At 36.9% G+C, this 22,974-nt stretch overlaps 1 protein-coding gene across 2 annotated transcripts in view; it reads right to left on the bottom strand.

Annotated features, from left to right (window-relative positions):
* Nucleotides 1-2,880: 2,880 nt before the first annotated feature.
* Nucleotides 2,881-22,974, bottom strand: part of LOC131690060 (zinc finger protein ZIC 3) — an 88,420-nt gene continuing 68,326 nt past the window's right edge. The window contains exons 2-4 of one of the 2 annotated variants that reach the window (XM_058975536.1): nucleotides 11,464-12,117; nucleotides 3,953-4,226; nucleotides 2,881-3,880 (exon numbers count right to left, since the gene is read on the bottom strand). In XM_058975536.1, the coding sequence (XP_058831519.1) occupies nucleotides 3,047-3,880; nucleotides 3,953-4,226; nucleotides 11,464-12,116 (1,761 nt within the window). In that variant the 5' untranslated portion in view covers nucleotide 12,117 and the 3' untranslated portion in view covers nucleotides 2,881-3,046. Of the gene's footprint in view, nucleotides 3,881-3,952; nucleotides 4,227-11,463; nucleotides 12,261-22,974 lie in introns of those variants that run through there. The other variant, XM_058975534.1, reaches the window with a different exon arrangement.

Here is a 22,974-nt window from a genome sequence, read left to right as displayed (position 1 = left end):
TGCTCAAAAACACATAAGGCTTGTTGCATCGAATCAAAAAATGTGGTATTTCAAATACCAGTAATCATTATATGATAATCATCGGCGAAACCATACGTCGGAAAACCAAGCTCATAAAGTTTCCTCAACAAGACATCAGCGTCAAGGGTCCATAGAAGTGGTGACAGCACACCACCTTGAGGACATCCTCAGACACTCAGTTTCCTTTTCTCTACTTGTCGTAACGATGAGCATGGATGTCAGTTGCTAAGCATTGCGTGTATTCAGTTCGTGATATATGAAGGTACTCCATGACCTCGTGCATGACCACGACCATATCAAGGTACTCCATAACCTCTTGCTGCTTCCAAAATGGATTCGAAAGACACGTTGTCAAAAGCACCTTCAATATCGAGAAAAACTCCTAAACTTGATTGCTTTTGTGAAAAAGCGTTTTAAATGTTGTTGCATTGCATGCAACGGGTGCTCGCCTAAGCTAACATCCCGAATATAGTGGTCGAATAAACGTTTCACTGATTTGCGCAGGGAAAAGGTCAGATTGATCGGTGTAAAGCTTTTTGTCTTCTTATAAGTGACGCGGCCACCTTTGGGAATGAATTTTACAGTTATTTCCCGCTACATCAATGGAATGTATCCTGTTGCAAGACTACAAGTTTTTCAAAATATGCTTGAAGTGTTCATATCCTTTTTGTAGTAGAACTGGAATGATTTTATCTTTTCCTGGAGACTTATACGGAGTGAACCTTTAAATCGTCCATTTGATCGATTCGATTGTCACAATTTTACGAGCAAATGCCCAAGAATAAGAACTGCCTGAAAATAACTTGTGTCAAAAAGAGAGTTGAGTACTACATCTTCCTCAGACCAGTATTCACCATTAGCAGCTAATTGAACTGTCATGAAAGTCTTTCGATTTCGAAAGCAACTTATTTAACTAATCTCGTGGAGACGTGGAGAATTTGTGCAGAGGCTTTTCCAACCACTTCGCTCAGAGGATCGAAGGGCATTTTTCTACGCTTTACGAGCCAACTTAAATACCTCCAACCCGTCCCTGCGTCTGCGATTCCAAGCTCCTCTACATAACTTTTTGAGTCGAACAAGTTCCTCTTCTCTGCCAGCTCGTGTAAATGTTGGAGAGTTGCCTGCATTAAGAATGTGCAGATTTGTACCGCTTAAGTAATCAATTAAATCGGTGCCTCTCAAATTGATATCTGCGCTGCCCCAAATTATGTAGTGGGCATTTGCATCCTGCCGATGATGAAGGGAAACTCATTTCTGCCACAGTATGATACAACCCTTTTGAAATTATCAGACGGTGTTGGTTCATTATGCGGCAAATATGCCAAACAATATTCGTATTTCTTGATTATGTTGTCAACAGTCATATTTACCGTGACAGTACCAATAAGACGTGCGTCAATAGCACTTTTGCAAGTGTACATGCACGCGGTATTTCACGTGGATTTGTCATGCCTTTTTTGTTGAAAGCTACGAAGACGCTGTTAAGCAGCTTTCCAACTTAGAAGTTTCCGTTGTGGAAACACGTTTTTTTAACTAAAGCTATGGAAGCTTTCCTTCCTGCACAAGACAGGATAGATTCATAGTTGCTGTACATTTATCCTAAAGATTAATTTGTGCTACTCTAACCATACTCGTTTACAGCACTACATGTTTCATCATCAGCACTTGTTTTACAGCAGCTAGAAGATACCAAACACGTTGGCTTATAATCGCTTATAGCGAACCCCGAAATGGGAATTAGCGATATGACCTGTTTCAAATCTCTTCGGTTTCCCCCTTTAACATGCTTTTGTAAGCATTAAATTCATTATGACATGTGTATTTGAGTATATATCAGTTTTTGATCTCTAATAATAATAAAACTACATTTTTGCTCCCACGTTTATAAAATTGGAAAAAATCACATATAAGTGAAAATAACACTTGTAATTGAATATCAAACCAAGAATTACAAAAATTTGCGAAAAAAATTCAACAAATATTTTTTGCTGATTTTTGTATAGAAAGTCTAAAAACATTACAAAGCAAGCTTACCCTATTCATAGGGTTCTAGAGTGCCACGGATCAAACCTTCTTACCTTTATTGTGCATAGTCTAAACATTGTAAAAATTGCCTACTAGTGCATTTTGCTTTACCCCTTCCTTTCTTATACGTGGTCGAAGTTAGCGTAAAAATGTTAAAATTTGCAATAACTTTGAAGAGAATGAGTATTTTTACATACAGTTTTCCACAATATTATGAGCTTTTAATGTCCCAATATTTGTCTAGAACAATGTTTGTACGAAAAGTCCCAATGGAAAAAGTTATATTAAAAAAAACTAGATTCTGGGGTGTTGAAATAGAAAACGCTTTATAAATCGATAACCTTTAGCCCTACAAGTTCAAGTTCTTCAACAAAATCCTTTATTACGACCATTTCTAAAACTTTGTCGAAAACGCTAACTTTCTACCCCGTCAGCATCAAAAGTTAATTTTTTTAGTTCGATCATAGTAAGCCATGCCTAATTTTAATTTTAATCAGATTGTGGGGAATATTGATGCGCAAAATTCATCCAAAGACTTCCTGTCTTCCAAATTTTGATCCTTTTTAATAAGAACCAAAAAAAAATAAAAACTTTAGAGGGGGCTTTTATACAAGTATACAAGTTCGAGCTAAAAATAGAAAAATACTAGCTTTCAGATGTAAGCAATAAAAGAGTTAATATTTCAACCACATGTTTAAGGAGTTCTTTTGCATAATAACTAAAAACAAAACGAAACAATCACCATAATTAGTATGTTTATTTTCAATAGAAATAAACATATCAAACAATGCACACAATAAACAGTACCTGAATTAAATTCTTTTAGTACTCAGAAGATCTTGTAAATCAAGACGTTTTTTTTAATGTCACAGTAAAATCACGATGTTAAAATATAAAAAAAGACCACAAACATTGAAAAGTACAAATTATGATTACTCTGAACGTTAAAAACTAAAATGTCGAAAGAACACAACACAGTTGCATCGAATTAAGCCGAACTCTACCGATGATGTATGCTGAGATCCAGTGGCCCGTCCACTTCCATGGCGGTCAGCTCCTTCGGCCTACCGCCGCTCAACCGCCGGATGCCACTACATAAATCATCATCTTCTACCACCGTCGGCAGAGCACGAGTCCCATCCTCGCCATACCGCGCCAGCTCATCTATCGTGGCGGGAACGATCGACTCGGCGAAATGCTGCGGAAAGCTGCCGTATGACCGGTAACAATCTCGTTCCGGTTCAATAAGGAAACCAAGCTCACACTCGTCGCCACTACCCTCATCCGACTGCAGCGCACTGTGAGTATCGGGCAGGGGCGGCATCGTGGGACTTCGGTGACGTACCGCTGGCCAGCCAGACACAGACCTCCGATCCCGATAGAAGTGATAGTCTGCGAAGATTAATTTTTCATCACATTTGTCGACGTTGACGACATCGATTAGCACATTATTATCTTCTCCGCCCAGCTCGGGACTGCTGGCAGTGGTCGTGGTACGACTACTGCTCGAGGCTCGGCTATCATCGGTGTATGAATTATCGCTTGCCATCTTGCCGGGGCTTCCCAGGCCGCTGCTATTGCTGTTGCTGGTGCTGTAGTGGGAGTGATAGGCTGTCGTGGCCGGGTGGAGGTCACGGTGATAACCGGACTCCACTGCCATCGATGGCATCAGCAGGTTGAGATGTTTGAAGGTTTTCACGTGCTTGCGCAACGATGACGGATCGGTGTAACGCTTCAGGCAGCCGGGAACTTTGCACACGTACGGCTTATCGGTCGAGTGCGTACGGGTGTGCTTGAAGCGATCCGACGAATTGGAATACGCCTTGTTGCAGCCCTGTTGCGAAGGGGATAAATTACATCGTTAGATGGTGAAAATTAAATTATATTTTTTTAAACCTATACTAACCTCAACAGGACAGACGTACGGTTTTTCGCCCGAATGGGAACGTAGATGGATTTTTAGGTTTTCGGCCCGCGAAAAACACTTTCCACATTTACCGCAGCGATGCGGTTTCTCCTTGGTGTGGGTCCGTACGTGCACCAGCATCTTGTAGCGTGCGTTGAAACCACGGTCCTGGCGCAGACAGTTCTCCCATCGGCAGTAGTACAGGCCTCCAAGGCCAATAACCGCGTGTTTTTGCGTAACATGACTTGCCAAGTCCTCCAGCTTGAAAAACACGCTGTGTGAAGATGAAAAAATATCTGATTAGAAGCGTTATCGTGTTGCGTGGTAGCTCGCATTCATTCAAAACCCTCCGCCAGCCAGTCGGGTCCGCAAACATACACAGCCCCACATGGAATCATTCGAGAGTGTGGTGTCTCAGACGGAAGCAAGATAAGGAACTGCAGGTGGGCTAAATCACAATCGCAGCGGATTCCCGCCGCCACCTGTTGTTCGTGAGCAACCCACCGAGTCAGACGTGACTAGTACCATCATTGCTAAGAATGGGGTATCTCAAAATATCCGCAAAAATCTGGAAATCTCTTATCTTTGTTATTCGTCATGGTATGTTTGTTGGGCTATTGTTAGGTGCGGATACTGGAAAGACATTTACAGCGTTAAATTACAGTGAAATCCGGGAAGCGGATTATGACAACGATGTAGGAATTTTTGGAAATAATTTTTAGATTGATCAATTTCCCAGATTTACTAAAAGTAAACAATTGCTTCAAACTGGTTGGCTGGAACGCGTTCTTGAAAAAAGCAACGATATTTGTTAGAATTTTTGATTGCTTGTGATCGCAAGTAATAACGGTTCTGCCAAATACTGACGAGACGAAACGTAAATTATCGACTTACTGCTTTAGAAATATCACCAACCCAAATATTTGAAAATAATTGCAGGAGTCATAACAGATCTATAACTATCTAGAAGAATTAGGCTATTTTTTCCTACTAGAAAAGATGGAGTGATAGTGATGACGTCAATTGTTCGGCCTACAATCCATGGAATATGTAAAAAATTATTTCAATCCCTTTGTTTCCTTCCTAAGAAACAGGAGCCTTTAAATCGTTCTAAATACGGCTTGGGTTCGATAACATTAAATGTCCATAAAAACGAATTTTACGCAAACTTACTTAGACCTTCTCCAAACCTAATAAAACTTAGCGAATACGAAGATTTAGTTTAATTAAGCAGTTTTGTACTCAAAGTTTTCAAAAAGTAATCTGTTCTTTAAAAAGGGCTAACCTATTTTAAAAATATCTAAAAATGTTCCAATAGGTGATTTTTAGAACATTGTCTAAACTATCATAAAATGTGAATTATACAAATTAGTGATGGGCAATTACATTGAAAATTATTGTTGGCTTAGGTCTTGTCAATCGACATAAATTAAGTATGAACCAAACCCAATCAATATGAGTGTAAAAATCCTACCATTTCAGCATTAATAGGACAGAAATAGCAAAAATAAGATACAACTTAATTAATTCGGGTAAAACTTTACACTCCCCATTGATATGAATGATGAAAAGATGAGCCAACGAATTTCGAGCCAGAGTTCATAAAAAATCATGTGTCTACAATTAGATACGTCCATTTGAAAAAATAGTGTAGGTGAAAACGGATTTTGAGACTGCTTTGAGAATCCTGCGCATCACGAAGCTACTTATTATCCATGCTATCCTGAGACTCTGTTCTACATTTGTGGTCACCACCCCTAGGGGTTTGACCCGGGGACTCTGCTATTTGCACTATGCTACATTTCTCCTTAATAGGGAAAAATTTATTTTTCTTCATTAACCCTCCAGCACTAGCGCGTATGGATCCCTGAATGAGCAGACACTGGTGCTGAAAGAAAATTCCGCTAGAGTTTCGGAATGTGTTGCATTAAATACAACGGCGCGAGTGCCGGAGGGTTAAAGAGGAAATTCTTTTAAACCACATTTGCGAGCAAAAGGCACACAACCTATAACTAAATTAGTTATGGAATTTTCGTTTCGACTTCGTTTCATCAGAATCCGACATTGACAGGACTAGCGCCGGAATTATGATGAGACGAATTCAAAACGAAAATTCTATAACTATTCCAATATATCGATTTTTTAAGAGAAGCGTGCAAAATCAAACACGCCAATTCGAACAAAAACACTTGTTCGCTTGAACAGTCTATCTTTATGTGCGTACACGGTGTACATACACTCAAGTTCATGGCACAAGGTTTCTCCTTTTCTCCACTTGTCATTGCTAGCGTTGTATGGTTTCTGCGTTTACTCATGTCTCTCTCTTCCTCGAAAATAACCCCCAGGTCAGTAAAAATCTCCAGATTAAGGGCGTTTCCTCATCAGTCAGCTTAAAAAAATCGATTTGTTTTTGTTTCAACCGCTCGAATTATTATCTGAGAATATTCTTACAAAGTTTCAGAATCCAGCTGATTAACAGTTCATATCTATAAGTTTCCTTCAAATAGTTTTTTTTCCTTCTAAAAACTAATCCAATCAAACTTTAAAACCCATTTAATGGAAACCATGTTTTTTTCAAAATTCCGTGCACGATTACAAAAAACTATAAAAGCTATGTATACACTGTTTAATTTAATTGAACACAGACTGAACTAAACAAATGTATTCAAAAAATTGATTTCACAGTGTTATTAACACACATAACGGCATAAAAATCGAGTGCTTTATTAAAAAGTGTCATTTTTTTTAAATTTCTACTTTTATTCGCTAAAATAGTTTATACTGTGCAGAAACGCTTTCCGAATAAGGAAGTATTTAATTTTTTTGTTTCAGGTAAAATTTTTAGACTGAATATTTCACGGAGTTTGAGTTGACCGCGACGAGCTGTTGCGTGAGATTGTTCATAAACTCGCCATATTTATTTTTTTCCTTTTTTTTGGTTCAATAAGTATATGTTCCAAAATACCCAAAAAATTATTTGTTTCTCTTGTTGTTTTCCAATTCAAAAAAATCCCACCTATTTATGAACCAATGCTGAGGAAACCCCTCAAAACCTCACCAGACGTGGCAACCCGACGGAAATCGATGTCGGACGCCATTTTGAAAACCAAGATGGTGACTTCCAGCTTCGATAAATTTACTTCAGAATGGAGTTGATCAGTAGATGACAGCAATGGATGTCGGAAGTCATTTCACAAATCAAAATGGTCATTTACAGTTTAGATAAATTCCTTAAAACCTCAGAGATATGGGTATTTTCGGAATGTGGTTGACGAGTAGACGACGGAAATCGGTATCTGAAACCATTTCGCAATCCAAAATGACCGCTTCAGGCTTAGATTGATTCTCTTTAACCTAGCGGATTAGGGTTTACGCGTACATACGAAAATCTATGTCGAATTCCATTTTGAAAACTAAAATGGTGGCTTACATTTTAGATAAACTCCCTAAAACATCAACAATATGGGTATTTTCCGGATTTGACTGACGAGTGGACGATGTCGATGTCTGACGCCATACCATAATCCAAAATGGCGACTAGCGGTTTAGATGAATTCCCTATAACCTCAACAATGACTGCATTTTCAAAATGGGATTAAAGAGTAGATGACGGAAATCAATGTCGAAAGCCATTATGTAAACCAAGATGGCGACTTCCGGCTTAGATAAATTCTTCATAACCTCAACAATATGAGTATTTCTAGAATGGGAAAATTCTGTATGAGATGCTCAGGTATAAATACAGTGATGATATGCTAATAGAAAATTTTTCTCGACCTGAGGTAGCCATCTTGGCCTTCAAAATGATGTCACTCATCGATTTTCATCATCTCCTCGTCAAATCAATTTTAAAAATACCCTGATGGTTACGGTTATAGAGAATTTCGCTCAACCGGAAGTCGCCATCTTGGTTTAAAAATAGCGCCGCACATCCATTTCCATCATCTATTCGTCAAACCCTTTCCAAAAATACTTATACTATTATGTTATATTCATAAAAATTTTGTGAGCTGCTAAAAATGTGCAGCGAACGTTTTTCACGAACTAAATCCCAAATTACGAACACTTTTTACGAACCAATTCAATTTAGGAACTCCCGGTTTGGTTCTTAAATGGAGATTACAGCGCATAAAATTTAATATTCACAGGTATGTCTTATCGGAGAGTAAGAGAAAACTTTTCTCTTACTCTCCGATAAGACATACCTTTGAATAAAACTATCAAAACGGCAAGGATTTTTTTTCAATTTTCAATACAACTGTTATTTTAAAATTAGCAAATGGAAAAACATTGTTTTCTAGAATCGACAGATGTTAGGCTCCTTGATTTTTTTAAACTGGAACCTACGACGCACCACTTTTAACTCGACCATACACGAGTAACAATTAAAGTGTTATAGCACGCTACAAATGCAATCTAAGCCTTATGAGAGGCTGAAAAACTACCAATAAAACCTCGATTGTTACTAGGGTAACCCACTGCCACCCAATTGGTATACTTCCCAGCCCCCTCCACTGAAATTCTATAAAATTTGACCTAAAGGTCATGTTGATAAATAAAAGACATTCTCTTAATTGATATAATAAATTTGCTTGAGATCTTAAAAATCAATTATTTATGATATAGCCGGTTCAAGCAAATAGATTTTTTTTATTATTTCAATATCTCAAAGTGAAATTGAAAGAATTTTCTACAAGCCACTCGACGAACAAAGGTCATTTTAAATTATTACTTATGGAAACAATGATGATGATATTTAGATATATTTAAACAAAACACAAAGACCCTGTCTAGCTAAGTAAATTTGCCTAAAAAAATTTTCAAAATTGACTATTATTTGGAAAAGTTCCATTTTATTATTTATTATTATGAATAATGGTAACCGAAAAACGTACAAGTTTACAACAATGGTGACTAATAAGTGATCCAGCATATTCTTCAAATTTCCACTTAAAATAGTGTTAAAAAATATTCCAACGCTAAAAAGCAAGTAGTTTGATGCGGACATAACAGCTTTTCATCATATTTTCTGTCTAATGCTCAAAACTCCACTCGAAAATAGATTTTTGCATACCATAAAACATATTTTTTCTTCTATTCCTTGAAATTTTAAATGGATCATTCCGCGCCAAATCATTAACAAAGATGCAAACTTTAAATCGACCTTTACGGATTTGAAATTGTTCATCTGGGGCCATAATACAAAAATCCAAAATCTTTGGCCAAATTATATTAAGATTATAGAAGTTTTTTATGTAAAATGTCTTGGGAACACGATGGCATTAGAATTTTCAAAATTGAAGCAAAAGTATTGCGCGAATTATTAACCCTTACATGCGCAATGTTGTTTTAAAACAACATACTGAAAATCGTCTAAAAATTATCCCAATAACGTGATCATTTTGCGAGAAAATTTTTAAAAAATTCTAAAAAACATGATTTGCGCCTTCAAAGGTAAATTTTTGTTGATTTTTAACTGAAAAAATCGCACCATCGGCAGCACTGTCGCCAAAAACAATATTTTTCTAGACTCCTTGAACAATTTCCATAAAAAATATCCTGCGGTTTGATTCTAGAGGAAATAGAACCGGATATAATGTACGCAGCTCACCTGGGTTCGATTCCCAACCCCGCACGTAGGGTTGGAGATTTTTTCAAAAGAGATTTCTCTAACCCGAAAAGAGGCGAATGACCCTAAGGTTAAAACCTCTATAATCAAAATAAAAAAAACGGATATAAAATCTAAATAAATTCATAGGTTTTGGCAATTTGCCCAAACGGGGGACGCTCCAATGGCCCGAGTGGTAGTTCAATTGGCCCGAAAATTTGAATTTTTTATATACTGGCCCTAAATGAACAATTCCTCCAAAATGGTTCAAATTCGTGAAGGTCGATTACACGTGGTTTCATCACTACAAATAAATGAATTGCGTTACAAAGTATTGGCGCTCGTACACTCATCGGAAGTAAAAATTTATGAAGAGTCCATAAATTCTGATCAATTTTCGTGTATTTTGCCCATCATTCCACAATTTCAAATAGAAAACAATTTTTATTTTTTCCAAGATAAACATTCAAAATTGCAGATCGAAAGCTTCTATCTAATAATTTTTTTATGAAAGAAGTCAAATATTGATTTTTGGTGTTTGTTCTACACAGATAAAAATATTTTGTAATTTTAAGTGTATTTTCATGCACATATTTGGAGCATTAATATAAATGTAAAATTAAGTTCCACCACAAATACACACGACTTGTCGTGCTTTCTTCAACGAATTTTATTATAATTTTACACGTGGATTGAAAATTACAGTTTCTTTAAACGGAAAACTAATGCACTTCAATGTATTTTTACTCGAATATTGTTGTAAAATGAATGACATGTGATATTACACGAATGAAAGTGTAAAATTGTATGCTGTTTGATGCTCTAATTGATTTTAACTTAATTTTCAATCAAATTCTGGATTCAATCGTTGTATGTTTACATTCGTATTGATTTACATGTCGTTTAAATTTCATTATTTTTTGGTGTGTATGCATAATTATCTAGCGTTTATTCCAGTTTTTTTCCTTTCGTAGCTAATTTCTTTATCTTAAAAAATAACTAATCTTTAGTCGCAAATCACCACATTTTTCTTAAGCAGAAGATTTGCATAACTCCATTTTTGTTTTTGGTTCGCAAGCCAAAACAACATTTCGATTTCGCTTTCTCACCAACAAACCAGAGCTTCAATGCTAGCTTCTCGAGCCGTTGCACAGAGGAGTATTTGAGCCAAAAAGCTGACCAAAAGCGAATACTCCAAAGTCGTGCAATAGCTTCTAATCCAACATGACTGGTTTCCTGGATAGCTACTACACAATTTGGAAGCCTTGTTTGATTTATTTATTTCATTTATAACCAGCATGAGCCGCCATAATTAGAACAAAATAAAAGCCAATTCACTAACGAAAAATACTTTTAAAAACAAATGTAAAATTTCCTGGCGGAAGAGTAACAAATACGATAAAATCGTCTTGCTGAAGAAATACGATTTCACAAATAGGCCTTGAGCTGGAATATAGAATAGAGGAATATTTAGATCTTTACTTAGGTCACATTATAAACATCACTTCAATGTTGACCAACTATTGAAACAAGGTAGTGGTTATTTTGAGCCCGACATCCATCAGACATCAAATTCAGGCTATTCTCAAAGTTCACCTATTGTGTTTGTTATTCATGTGTTATTTATAATTTCAACAAATGAAAGATGAAAAATCCACACCTGAATCTGAAGTAAGTCAAATCGAGCTTATGCAAATTCCGATTCAATTTGATCTTATAACATACTTGGAGTACATATTTTTTGCAAATTGCCTACTTTCGACAAAATGGCAGACTTAGAAAATATAAATAATTTAGTCTTTCATATTCCTTGTCGCACATAAATTCTCAACTCACTCTCAGCACAAACGAAAAGAAAACAAACAATCTAATGAAGAAAAAGAAGAAGAAAAAAATCACTCACCAATAGCAATTCTCCCATCTGCACACGAACTCCTCAATCGGCCGGGAACCTGCCTGGCCGAGCAGTGGGATCACCTGCTGGTTCTCCACCTTCATGATGACGGAATTTCGAGCCCGGAACGAACCGTCGCCGTCGCCGGAATAGCTGCTATTATTATCATTGTGGCCATTAGTGCCGCCGGAATGGTCGTCGCCACCGACTGCTGTTTGCCGATCGGATAATCCGTATTGATTGGCGGTCACATCGACGGCCAGGATAGTGCTGCTGCTGCTACTGCTACTAGTGCTGTTGGTGCCATTTCCGGTCAGGATGCCGTTGTTGTTGCCGTTGCTACTACTGTTGAGGCTATTGGTTCCGTACAAAAGTGGCGGTGTGTGCGGTGGCGATAATGGCACCGATGTAATTTCCTCCTTCCCAGCTGCATTCATGTAAAAATACAGCGATTGGCCGTTTTCCATTCCGGTCGACGGGGAGAAGCCAGACGATGAGGAGGAGGGAGCTGCTGCCGTTTGATGCTGCTGTGGCGATTGCATTGCCGGGAGTACGTAATCGTACGGTTGATGGTACGGTGGGGTTATTGGAAAGTATCCAAGCCGCTCATTTGTCACGTTCACTGGCGGGGGCTGCAGGAAGTACAGCGGCGATAATCCCATTCTGTAGGGGAAAGTTTCCTTGTTTATTAACATATCTTCTGCTGGTGCCTTGCCACTCGCGTATTTTTGTTTGTTTTAAAATTATTTTCAAACTATTGATCTGTATCACTAGGATTGTTTTAGCAATCAGCTTAACATGGTGAACTGTTCCGCGTGAAATCAAAAATATGACTACAAGTTAGACGTTCGGAGAGTTCCCATTATAAGTTCCTCTAGACGCTCCGAGTGTCATATATTACCAGCTCATGAACGCTCACCAGCGTACTAGAACTGATAAGAATTGCCAGTGGGTTCGTTAGTGATAAGCTGTTCTACACGTTGTTTGTTGTGCCAAAATAATAATATTTCTGTATTTTCATATGAAAAATAATCCATTTGCATATTCCGTAGGTCTTTGCCCGAAGAGGGTGCCAATCGTCGACGCCTGAGAGACGACCCCACACCTGGACCCAAGATAATCGCAATAAAATCCGTTTGTTTTTTGGTTCATTAATCACCTAATCGAAACAAATAATGATTAAGAAAACCATTAGAAACCATCACGTGAAAGTACTATTTAAACTTTTTACCGTTAGTTATTCAGCATTCGTTTGTTGTCTTTGCAATCTCAAGATCAAGAATTATAATTCCAGCCATTCATTTTTTTAACCAGTAAACTGAATCAATTATAAAAAATCAATATAACGAACAAAATAAAAAAAACCTGTTTAATCCACCTAGAGGTGCAATTGAGCCTTTCTCATTTGTCCAAACTACAATTCCATGGCTGGTTATGTTCAATCTAGACCAACATGAGAAAAGGGCGGAAGTCCAAATGAGAGTCTCTCTTTGTTTACTCTCTCTTCTGTCAATAACTCGGCCGCTTCTACGTTTGCTGCTTAACTCTTAGCATAATATGCTAGACGACATCAGAGTCTTTCAATATTTATTGAAACAATGTTGGAAAGTTTTATGTTGACGCCATAATAATCGAAGGAGAAAGTAAACACAGAGAGACTCTAATTTGGACTTCCGCTCATTTCATATGTTGGTCTAGAATATAATGTTGGAAATGCATATTAAAGTTGGACAGAGAATGCGCAAAATTAGCAAACGAAAAAAGCAGTTTTTTCCACACCGTATGTCAGATCTTCATGAAAATCAATCAGCGTATGTAGAATGTTGTTACAGTATTGCTGATTGATTTTTATGAAGATCTGACATACGGTGTGGAAAAAACTGCTTTTTTCGTTTGCGAATTTTTGCCCTTTCTCTGTCCAACCTTAAACATTCAGTACGATTCGCTCATACATACAATGGATCGACAGCCACGAACTTGAGATGCTATCTGTCGACGCTCAAACATTTGAAAGCAATGGCGGATCCAGGAGAAGAGTTCGAGGGGTCCGGACCCGCCAAAAATATTAATCTTGTTAAGAAATTTTAAATTAGTTTCAATTTTGAAATTGTTTCAAACTCAAACTCATTTCAAACTAAATTTTACACTGGTTTTTATTAAATTCGATTATTGCGTATTACGTAATATGTTCATTTCAAAATTTAAGTTTATTCTAGAGGCACTTGGAAATTTGAATGGGGAGGGAAGTTGACGATGTTTTGAGTGATTGCATAACCTTGCATCTATAGGAGAAAGGCAAACATGAGACAAAAAATTAAAAAAAGGTTTTTAAATTCATAAAATGAATAGAATGATTCATATAAATCCAATTAATGAAATACGTAAATCAAATTAGTTTAGTTCATTCCATGGAATTTCAGGCAATATTTAAAAATAGTTATAAAATTAATTGAATAAATTAAATTGACTCAAACTAACAAATTGAATGAAATAAATAAGTGGAAAGTACTGATAATGGAAAAAGTTATAAATTAATAGAAAAAAATAAATTGTTTCAAATAAATAATTTTGATGAAGTGAATAAAACTGAAAAAGTAGTCGGAATCTTAAAATGAAGAAACTGAATAACATGAATGAATTGAAAAAACAAATAGAATGCATAGAATGAAATCAGTGAATAAATTAAATTAAATGAAGGATATGAATAAAATGCCAAAAAAATGATCAGGGTGAATCCAAAGAATGATACGAATAAAATAGTTAAAATAAACCCAAATGAATAAAATGAATGAAAAGAATGTTGAATGAAATAAATAATTAAAACGCAATGATCATATATTTAAAATATTCAAAATGAATAAAATAAACAGGACGAACGAAATCCATGAATGAAATGAAGAAATTGAGAAAATTTACTATTTAGAATGAAATTAAAAACCATTTTTGAATAAAGTAAATGAATAAACAGTATCAGAAAGTTATGAATTGTTTTTAAAAATCCCTTTATCTGGAAAATTGGTAATTAATATACAATGGACTTTCTAGGGTTTCTATTTTTTTTTTTGTTTTCTCATTTTCGTTTTGATTCTTCTTTTCTCGACGGAGTCACTTAAGATTATCTGGTGTTTCTACTTTATTGACGGATCTTTTGGTCACATATTCCCGACAGAAAGATTTTTATACATTGGAAACAGTATAGTGAGACAAGGTCACATGTGCTTTCAACAGAAAGCGACTTCGTGAATGATACAGGTAGAAATTTCAAAGTTTTCATTTACATTGAAGTAAATAGTGTGAAGTGTCTATGCTATGTCGATAGCACAAAAGACGTACATTCAATACATTTGTATTTAAAAATATGTGAGACTTAATGAACTAAACTAAAAACAATTAACCTAATGTAACAGCAAACGTTGACGAAATTGTGATGAATTACTATTGAGGTCGAAGTGCTCGGCAAGCTCGTTGAAGCGACCAATCATCGCTAAAATCGGACTATTATCAGCGTAGTTAGCATTATGCATTTCGAAGTGTAGCAATGTCCGAGGGCGAAGAACACGGGTTGGGGCATAGAGGTTGATTTGTCCAAGGAGATCGGGAACATCACACTCAGACAACGGAAGCTTTGATATGAAAATGGCCTGCGAAGCGTGTCTACGTTCTCGCAAAGTATGTAGTCCTAATAGTTTGCAACGGTTCTCATATGGTGGAAGATTCAAAGGATCATTCCAAGGCAATTGACGTAAAGTATATCGCATCAATTTGCGCTGGACAGCTTCAATCATTTCACTCCACGTTGCATGGCAATGTTTGCCAATTCCAACTAAGAGCGCACCAATGAGTAATATAAAGCCTTGAAACACTAATGGCATATTTGTTTTTGACAGTGCACTACACCGGTGTAGTCGGTGCTACACTCATTCAAACTTGGGTGTAATCAGTCTATCTCTTTCTTTGCACTACACCGGTGTAGCACCAAGAAAAAACGAAAACGCTATAAGGATCCTGGAATCCACTGGAAATTTTGAACATAAAACCCAGCAAGCGATTCGCTTTGTCAATGGTCACTGATAAGTGATTACTATAAGTTAGCCTTTCATCAAGAATAACGCCTTGATCCTTTACGTGGTCAACGCATTGAAACTGAGTTCCAGCAATGTTGTAGTTGAAATTAAGCATGTCTCTTGTACGATGAATACAGATGACAAAATATTTACTAACACTAAGAATCAACATGTTTCTTTGACACCAGTTGTTAAATGTATCAATGAGACACTGTAATTCACTGTAGTTAACGTCCAAAAGGGGGTAACCCACAATTCACATGTTCTTTCCTTATCTCTCGTTTTAGAGTTGTAGTGTATTTGGCAAAGTTGTTGCATTGCATCCAGCGCTTCATTTGATCAATTCATATTAGTTCGAAATTTCGTCGCCAGGGCGGTGCTATTATCCACTTTTTAATGGAACAAAATAAAAAGATAGTGTCTACGACAAAGTTGTATGTTTGGTAATTATAAGTATATCTTCTGAAGATACTAACTTTGTAGGTTCTACAAGTTTTGAAATATGACACATTTTTGAAAACATCTGGAGTAAATTTTTTAACCAAAACATGCTCTATCTCCATACATACAGGACCTACAGAGTTTGCTTCTTCAGAAGATATACTTAAAATAATAGGACCCACATTAGAGTGACAAGAAAAAAATGACCCCTATCGGCCCACTCTTGATTCGATTCCTAGTCCCACCAGGAGTACTTGCACCAAATTTGAAACAAATCGGACAAGTCTAGCTACCGGACCAACGTGCCTGAAGTTTGTATGGGATTTTTTGACAATTTACATGTAGAAAACCTACTAACTCGCATTTTTGCCGCAAGGTGGCACTGTATGTATCTCAGTACCACTGTAAGTGAAAATAAGAAAGACAATTTAATTGTCTACAACTTTTCCGAAGACTGCTAGTGAATACGGATTTGTTAAAAGAAGTTATTAAGCTTTTAGTGAAGTGATGTCTGAGTCAGTTTTGCATGGGGCCTAGCAGTGCATGGTTGTGTATCAGTACTCGATTTGCGCGAACTAAACATTTTTGTGTAATAACCATAAGATTTAGCTCTATGGTATATTCAGAAGAATTGTAGTAAATAAGACGAGCCATGTATTGGTTACAACGTTTTAGTTCCAAATTTCATTACGTAGAGGGCGCCAACACTAACTTTTCAACGGAAAGAGATAGAAATTAGGTGTCTTCCACAAAGTTGTAGAACAGGCATTTTTCAATAATTCTTCCGAACATCGTGATAGTCTATCTCTCTTCTATGAAAAGTTAGTGTTGGCGCCCTCTATGCGGTCACAGTTGGAACTAAAATTTTCCAAACAAAACATAACTCGTATTATGTCTTATAATTCTTCTGAACATACTTTTGGGCTAAACCTATCGATTATTTCACAAAAATGCATAGTTTGTGGGAATCGATTACAGATACACAACCATGCACTGCTAGGCCCCACGCAAAACTGACTCAGACATCACTTCGTTCAAAGTTTAATAACTTCTTTAAACAAAGCCGGATTCACTAGCAGTCTTTGGCAAAGTTGTAGACAATTAAATTATCTTTCTTATTTTCACTTACTGTGATAATACGATGCATTCACTGCCACCTAGCGGCAAAAATTAGAGTTAGTGGGTTTTCTCCATGTAAATTGTCGAAAAATCCCATACAAACTTCAGGCACGTTGGTCTGATAGCTAGACTTGTCCGATTTGCTTCAAATTTAGTGCAAGTACTCCTGGTGGGACTAGGAATCGAATCAGGGGTGGGCCGATTGCGTTTTCAAAAATTCATTATTTTCCTGGGCAGTCTAACCCACATTTTTCTCGAAGACTCCACATTTCTATCTAGCTTTATTAAAAAGTTGAAAACAGCGCCGCTCTAGCGATTGAATTTCGAAATAGTATGATTCAGCCAAATAAAGCGTTAGGTGCCATACTTTTCCGAAGACACCAAAAATCTATAACGAAAAATAATAATTAATTTCACGTTTTTCCTTTCTGTTATAAAAAGGCTGATTGCATACTTTGAAAACCGATTTTTATCCGAGGTCCGGAGGGCTGAGTCGCTTATACCATTCGACTCAGTTCGTCAAGTTAGGCCAATGTCTGTGTGTGTGCGTGTGTATGTATGTATGTGACCAGCAAATGCACATCGGTTACTCAGAGATGGCTGAACCGATTTTTTTCAAACTTAGCCTCAAATGAAAGGTAAAACGTTCTCATAGACTGCTATTAAATTTCATTTAATTTCGAAGATTGACGCAACTCTCCGACGGCAGCAGCAGGATTCCGTGCCGGACGATGCTGTGCGGACCATATTGTCACGCTTCGTATCATCCTGGAGCAAGTCAATGAATTCCAAGAGTCTCTACTTAGTGTTCATCGACTACGAAAAAGCTTTCGACCGTCTCAATCATGAAAATATGTGGGGAGCCCTGAGACGCAAGGGAGTCCCTGAGAAAATCATCTCACAGAGGAGTAACTGAGGTCAAATCCTGGCCATAATTATTTTCTAGTCGTATAAAAAAAATTATTAGTGGAAAAGGAAGAAGGGAAGGGACGTTTGTGCACGTATTCGTAGAGATACATTTTTCCAAACATAGTATCTGGCCCTACAGCATTTTGGTGTACCCCTAAATTAGTGAAAAATTCAAAATTTTCAAATCGCTTGGTTTTTGTGGATCGGACAAGTCCGGAAGAGTTTGTATGTTTTGTAATACTATTTCAGAAATTTTGCCGGATCTAGCCGTTTATTTTTTAGAGTTGGTGCAACACTACTATTTTCAGTTAGTTTTAGACTGAAGCTATACAAATGGTTGTGTTCAACTACGTTTGCAATAATATTATCTTATTTAATACAGTCATCATCACTAGAAAGCGATATTGCTGGATATATAATGAAAATTAACAAAAAAAACCCTTAAAATATCACCATTTCGCATCAATGTAAAAATTCTTTAACAATTTTCGACATATTCATAATTTTGCCACGTTATATAGGGTAGGCTTCTAGGTATGTAAAAAAATATAACGAAGCGAAAAATCAAAAAAAAAATGGTTATTGGCCAGGAATTTGTTCTAGTTACTCCTCTGTGCATCGGGCTAATTGAAGCATAGTACGAGGCATTTTCGTGCAGAATACTCCACGATGGTGTCTTGTCTGACCCCATCCGGGTCGTGGCTGGAGTTAGGCAAGGATGTATTCTATCACCGCTACTGTTCCTCATCGTAATCGACGAGATCCTGATAGGATCGATTGACCGTGAACCAAATCTTGGGTTGCTGTGGCATCCAATTACTATGGAGCATCTGAATGACTTTCGAGTTGGCTGATGACGTTGCTCTCCTAGCTCAACGGCACTCTGACATGCAGAGTAAGCTTGATGATCTTGCCGATCGCTCCTCAGCAGCAGGTCTCAAAATCAACGTCAACAAGACCAAATCGTTGGATATAAGCACGGTCAACCCTTCCAGCTTTCCGGTACCTGGATAGCGACAGAAATTCAGGAACTAAAGTGCAGGTGGATCGGCCACACTCTGCGCAGGGGCGGAAACGAAATCTGCAAGCAAGTGTTAGACTGGAACCCAGCAGGACATCGCAGCAGAGGCAGACCCAGCCTCAACAATAAAAGAAGTTGACGAAAGTTTGACCTGGAAGCAGGTCAAGGCGGTGGCGGGCAATCGCCCAGGTTGGCGATCTTTCACAACGGCCCTTTGCACTACCAGGGGTGCGCAGGAATAAAAGTAGTAATAGTAGTAGTTAATTTCGATTTCCGGTTCCGGAGTTAAAGGTTGAAGAATGTGGTCACTGGTCATTAGAGTGGCTCGCGGTTGTATGGGAAAACTTGAAAATGATTTAAACTAGCGGGCACAGCACTTTTTGAGTTTCTTTTGTGGTCCCAAATGCCTGTGCAAAATTTGGTAGCGGTTGATTGCTTCCCGGGTTTGCGCATTGCGTTCAAAGTTTGCATGGGATTTTATATAGGGAAATCAATTATTTTGCATTTACGTTAATAAAGATCGCTATTTCACTGAATATGAAGAACCAGCTTTATAAAACTATAGTTCAAACCTTGATTATCAACTTTGTCGTAGGCTGTAGCTAGCTAAGAGTTTTCAAAAAATTGTTATAATGATTTTAAAACTTATGATAAAATCCAAATGCAGAAATTGATTACTTTTTCCAACACTGCCGGTGCACCACCGACATCGACATTAAAAACTTAAATAAATGAGAATATATTCATCGATAAGATAAGACGTGACAATCGGCTTCTTATTTTTCCTTCGACATTCTTCTTTTCGCACAGGAGCTGGACCATTCTGACGTAAAATGGGAACAAAAACGCCCCCCCCCCCTATTGTCACGTCTTGTCTTAGATTCATCGTTCAGACTTGGTACCTTTGAATGAAATGTTTAGAATGGATTTCTGAATAACATAGACGTAGTCAGAAAATGAAGAGGGGGGAGGCTTGTGAACTCCCCAGTCCATTTTTAGGTTGTTTTGTATAAGACAAAGAATCATTACGTCCTTGTAAACGTCAACGACTGAACTTTCGTAATATTTTAATAGACCCAAATATGAATAATACTACAATCTTTGTTGTGGGTAATAACATTTACAATATTTAGAATTTACACCTACAAATTGATTTGTTGTTTTTGCTTGAGGCAACAAAAGCTAACTTAGGTCTGGAAATCGCGTTGGGTTCTAACCTGAAGTATATTTCTGGTTCGCCAACATCACCTCTGTTTTGCGTAAACCTAACTCAATTTCATAAAAAAACGCTTGTTTGAAGTAACTATCCTGGTTTCCTTCCTAGATTCTCAAACGAAAACGTCACTAGAAACAATTCCGAGGCTTCAAGGAATCTTAGGATATGCATTTTTTTAAATTCTGACTACAAACGGCTAAGAAATAGGGTTTTAAAATATTATAAATTTTAAATGAGATAACAGTAGAACCCTTAAATAGTAGCACTCAAACACGTAAGATTAATTTTTAATTCGGCGGTATAAACCTGCGTTGAAGATGTGCTCCTTATGTTATACTAAACTATCTAAAAAGGGAATTGGGGAGTACACAAGCCACACCCCCTCTTCTTTTCATTTTCTGACTACATCTATGTTATTCAACAATTCATTCTGAACATTTCATTCAAAGATACCAAGTTCCTGCGATGACTGTATTCTCATTTATTTAACTTTAAAGTATCGGTGTCGTGGTACACTGACAGTGTTGGAAGAAATAATAAATTTCTGCATTTGGATTGAACCGTAGGATTTAAAATCGTTATAACTATTTTTTGAAAACTTGTAGCTAGTTACCGTCTTCGACAAAGTTGTTAACCAAGGTTTGAACTATAGTTTTATAAAGCTGGTTTTTCATATTGAATGAAATAGCGATCTTTATTAACGTAAATGCAAAATAATTGATTTCCCTATATAAAATCCCATACAAACTTTGAACGCAATGCGCACACCAGGGAAGCAACCGATCGCTCCCAAACTTTGCACAGGCATTTGGGACCACAAAAGGAACTCAAAAAGTGCTGTGCTGAAAAATGTCATATGCGAGCCACTGGATTTGGATTTATAGTTTTAGCTCACTAATGCCCAATCAAATCCACGTTGACTACATTGGACACCTTCGGCGGAACTGGAAGCTTCGGGAAAGAGGCTAAGTTCATGAATTGAATTCACATCTGCTTCTCAGAAATGTCTAACTCGATTTTCACAAATTTAGTCTCAAACGAAAGCTACAGCATTTAATACTATTGAATGCTATTAAATTTACTTTAAATCATAGTTTCATATAATAAAATTAAGTATAATCTGGTTTTACCAATCCTAAGGTGAAGATTGAAAATAAAATGATAAAATATAAAAGTATTAAAATTAAAATTGGGAAGTCGGAGCATTTTCAAAAGTGTAAAAGTACTGTAATAAAAACGGAAAACAGTACCATAAGATAAAAATAGTGAATCAGTAAAGCAATAGCTTATTCCAATGAAATTTAAAAAGCGAGAATAGTGAACGAGAATTTAAAATGAATGGAAAAAGCAATATTTATTAACGGCGAAAAACTTAACATTGACCAAAATAGAGCTGGAAAGCCATCCTTACTAGACCATCACACGCTTATCAGATACATTGAATACTGGTACCCTTTGATTGTGTACAGTGTTTCGCTCGAACGGCACTTCAGAAGTCCAGACGCCAGACAATCTTCTGGTACTTTACAAACAGCGACGGAAAGGGTTTTCGTTCAACTCCATCAAGCTAGACTACGCGTAGTTTATGAAAGGATTAAAGTCCAACATCGGCAGTCAACTGTGGTGCGTTCAATTATATTCAGAGCGAAGCGGTTCAAAGTAGCACGGTCATTTTTTGTTTCACCCATGTGGAATAACATAATGCAGTCTGTTTTTTCGACAACAGTAAAATAAGTTGTCAAAATTTCTACAGTTGCGTTCTCGGGTACGATAAAATTTTAATTGGTATGAAAATTTAACATTTGAATACAAAATGCGAAAACCATATTCATGCTTATGTAATTTCGTTTGCATCAAAAGTTTTTGAAATTGAATTATCAAAAAAGCAATATTATTAAGGAATATTTATTTGTTTTTCCAAAACATAAATGTTCATCGAATTGATAACAGAATTCAGCTATTCTCCTTATGTGATGTAATAAAATTCAAATATTGCATCTATGATTCCGTGTCTCAAATGTTACTTCCAACAGTTTTCAACGATTCAGAGATAATCCCTGACATAACAAATAAAACGAAAAATTACCCATCGTATCTCGGAGAAAGTAGAATTCTCAATAAATTAATCAGCTGATGTATTAATTCTTAATTATTCTTTTCATATGAATGCGAAGCGCTATATAGCCTTTTACAGTTGCCTCTTTATTACTTTCTGTTTAATCTAAGTGAATCTAATTCAGGCTAGAACACAAAGATTAGGTTCCAATCACGCAGAACCAGCACGAATTAATGTTGCTAAGTACAATCTCGAAACAAAAAAAAACACATTCGATGACGTCGTTAAGGATGTGCTTAATCTTTCCGAAAATAAACGCCACAAGTCTCTTGTCATTTGAACTGTGGAAAATTTTCGAGCACGACGATGATGAAAAAAATCAGCACTGTCCATCTACATGTGTTACACAAGTGTGCAAAAGCCCCTATCCAATCACTTGGAACATTTCAAAACAGCGTGCCCCAGCAGTATTCGACGGAACCTTATCGGAGCATTGAACCATTAGTCACGATAAAAACCGTTTCACAGCTGATGAAATACCCAACCTGGTGTCCACGAAAATTTAGCGCCGAACAGTACAAAAATCATCCAAATCGGACGAAAACTAATCACTATAATCGGCTTGTTAAGTTTCAAATGAATGATTCAGTGTCGACGATTGACACTCTAGTACTTCGTTCATGTTAAACGAGCC

This window comes from Topomyia yanbarensis, chromosome 3 (genome assembly GCF_030247195.1).
Source record: "Topomyia yanbarensis strain Yona2022 chromosome 3, ASM3024719v1, whole genome shotgun sequence".
NCBI classification, from domain to species: Eukaryota; Metazoa; Arthropoda; class Insecta; order Diptera; family Culicidae; genus Topomyia; species Topomyia yanbarensis.
This window is presented reverse-complemented; position numbering and strand designations above follow the sequence as displayed.